This window comes from Pygoscelis adeliae, unplaced genomic scaffold (assembly GCF_000699105.1).
Source record: "Pygoscelis adeliae isolate BGI_AS28 unplaced genomic scaffold, ASM69910v1 Scaffold621, whole genome shotgun sequence".
NCBI lineage: Eukaryota > Metazoa > Chordata > Aves > Sphenisciformes > Spheniscidae > Pygoscelis > Pygoscelis adeliae.
Genome location: NW_008824052.1, coordinates 455462 through 458509, shown reverse-complemented (window position 1 = coordinate 458509; position 3048 = coordinate 455462). Strand labels below are relative to the sequence as shown.

At 49.7% G+C, this 3048-nt stretch overlaps 1 protein-coding gene across 1 annotated transcript in view; it reads left to right on the top strand.

Moving 5' to 3' along the window:
* Nucleotides 1-1715: 1715 nt before the first annotated feature.
* NINL (ninein-like) overlaps nt 1716-3048 on the top strand; it is a 14818-nt gene continuing 13485 nt past the window's right edge. Inside the window, exons 1-3 of the mRNA XM_009333713.1 lie at nt 1716-1818; nt 1902-2003; nt 2322-2460. Of these exons, the coding sequence (XP_009331988.1) occupies nt 1751-1818; nt 1902-2003; nt 2322-2460 (309 nt within the window). The 5' untranslated portion in view covers nt 1716-1750. The remainder of the gene's footprint in view (nt 1819-1901; nt 2004-2321; nt 2461-3048) is intronic.

Below are 3048 nucleotides of genomic sequence, written 5' to 3'. Positions count from 1 at the left end.
CTACAATGTCCTGCAGGGAATTCAGACACAAATCCATCCATCACACTTACAAAGGTTTCTCTGTCCGTTTCCCCACAAACAAGGAGGCTAAAGAATGGGTTCTACTGAGAACAATTCAGGCCAAGCTGTTTCGTTTCACAAGGGGGTGATTTAATAGACATTAGTTGGGCACCTGAGGGTGATGACTTGGGGAGAATTTTCCACTTGTCAGTCAGTTTTTGGGTATGGTCGACTTCACCCACTGCATGGTGACCGAAAAGCTCCCTTGGGAGCTGCCTGAGTAGGAGCAAACCCTGTCCAGGTGGAGTGGGATGGTAATACAGAACAACAGAGGGCTGTCGAGCCTCATCTTTTTACGGGAGGGAGAGGAATGCATATCCTAGCAGAGGGGGAAGATCACCCCAATTCATTCGCTTCAGAAGCACTGACATCTCTGCACCTCTCATGGCTCAGGTTGTCCCCTTTTTAGTGCATGGAGCAAGTTTCATCCACATTTTCTTTGTTTGATGTAAAATATTTCTTTCTCCTTAGTGCTTTTAATTCCAAGGACAGGCAAGGCATTTGCAAATGCTTTTGAAGTAACGGCGCTTTAATGCACAAAAGTAGAAATGAATAGCTCGTTACCCTGACAGCTGGGACAGCTCCAGCCAGGATCCTGAGCAAAACAGCTCTAAAAGAAAAAAAAAAAAGGAAAAAGAAAAAAAGAATTGTTTCAGGTTCTTTTGGCTTAAGACTTTGAGGTAACAGTTCTCTCAGGATAGGCTTCCTCCAAACCTGGCAAGAAATTGGTGCTCTTGGAGGTGTTACAGTTCTGTATCAGCTTTCTGGGTTCTGCTTTTTGGTTCAGCTTGGCTGAATCTCATTTACCTTTCAAGCTGACCTGAACCCAATTTTAGCTTCTAGATCAAACAAAATGTTGACTGGCAGTCCCCATATGACAGTTTTCACAAGACCCTCTGATGCTATATAACTTTCCACACTGGTCTTTCTGTGGATACTGAGTTTTCATGGGTTAGTAGGGAGACCAAAGTGCATGGTCTGTGCCTGTCATACTGCTCCTTGTGGCTGCCTTAAGGTTAGCTCAGGACATCTCCCTCCTGGCAGCTTGGGGTTGTTTTTAGAACGTTCTCCAATATTGATGGCGTCCCTGGAGTTTCCTTTCAGTATTGAAAGCTGTCAGTTTTTGTCTACCAATTTTGTCCCACTGACTTACCTCTGCTGCTTTTTTCCTCAGCGTTAGAAGAGAGTGCGCAGGGAAGCAGTCTGTCCTTCCGGCCAAGCTGCATGGGCCCACATCTCTTCTCCAGCATTGGCAATGGCATTAGATTTGCCAAGCCTGAACTTGTCACTGCCATCTGAGCCCTGGAAGAACTTAGAGGAGATCCTCAAGGTCTCTGGTGCTGCCTTGTCTGGTGGTGGTGGGTGAAGTGAGCAGCAAGGCCTTTCAGCAAGCAGCCATCCAGGGTGGAAGAAGCGCTTGCAGTCAGGTTCATGATGGGGTGGCAAGGCTTGGCCACACCAGGGCTGGGGAAAATCTGGGGTGGATGTGATCTAAGCCTATCTGTGAGATGGGGGTGGATCTCTGAAAGACTGGAGGATCATCAGATGGTGTAACAACAGAAGTCCTGTTGGCACTGTTAGAAGAGGGAGAAAGTGACTTCAGTCTGTGCTGTCCTTGCAGAGGCTGAGTAGCAGCACGGAGGAGCAGGTGAGCCTGGCAGAGCTGCCTGCAGCTTTGGACAACACACTCATGGTCCCCAGGAGCGGGCTTCAGCATGCAGCTGTCACCTCCTATGGTTACAAACTGCAGTGCCTCAGGTAAGGGTGCTGCTGCCTGTGAGGAGGCCCCTTCTGTGGGGTGCGTGAGATGTCTCTTAATGCACTGCTTGCTGTGCCTGCAGGATCCGGGTGAGGCAGATCGCCAGGGAGAGGGACAAGGCGAGGCTGGACTTGGAGAAAGTGGAGAGACGCTGCCTGCAGCTTGGCAGGGAGTTGGTTGAGCGGTATGTCGCTCTCGAGCACACCCAGAGCAAGCTCAAGTAGGAGAGGTCCTTTTGGTGGGGCAGTGAAAATGGTTTTCCCGTGGGTGTTCACAGCCTCTCCCTCCCGTCCAAGGCTCTCTTTACGAATCTCCCACTTGTTCTGCCATTGTGTCAGTGGCAGAGAAGTCCCTGAAGACCCTCCCCCCCACTACTGTCCCAGCATCCCTCCAACCAAGCTCTCATCTCCTGCTTTGTGCATGGTGAGAGGGGGTGTCTGGATCTCGTGGCCATCTGAGAATATGCTCCGGGTGCCCCAACCATGTTGGTTTTGTTTCCCAGGGATGTTCAGGCAGAAATAGAGGCAAAAGAGCTGCTTTTGCAGCAAGCAATCAATCACCAAGCAAAGCTGGAGGCTGATACACAGTTCTTTGAGGGCAAAGAGGCCAGCCTGCAAGGGAGACTGAACCACATGATGAAGGTAAGTAAAACTGTCCTGGGTGAAACACCTTCACTTCTTCAGAGGGGGCAAAGCAGAGGTGGTGACAAAGATGGATGCTTTGTGTTGCTGTTACTGGGAAGGACAGGAGTTTTATGCAGAAAAATCATCAGCCACATCCATACTATTGAATTAAATACAGAGCTTGTTCCCTTGCCATGACATTATTAAACTCCCATGTTGCCTGTTGGGAATGGTTTGGCCCTTGGTAACACCTGAACACCTGGTGGCTGAGGCTAAAATTGTGCCAGGGACCATGCCAAAAGCAGAGACGATGGTATCCGTGTGCCTGGGATTTTCCCAGTGCTGTTCAGTGTAGAAGTACAGACGGGATAGCTCAAGACTTGCTGCTTTTGTTGACTGTGAGGGAAACCATAGTTTTGTGAAGCAGAGGTAGAGATGAGCCTGTGGGGCCGTCTAGCTCTTATTCTGCAAAACCCACTCCTACGTCTGTCCTCTGGAGAGATGAGCCAGTCCCCAGCCCACGTGGTGTGTATCAGCAGTATGCTGTCCAAAGCAGGGTCTCCTGTGAGCTGTGCTGTGTTTGGCATGCTGATGTGCCAGTTTTTT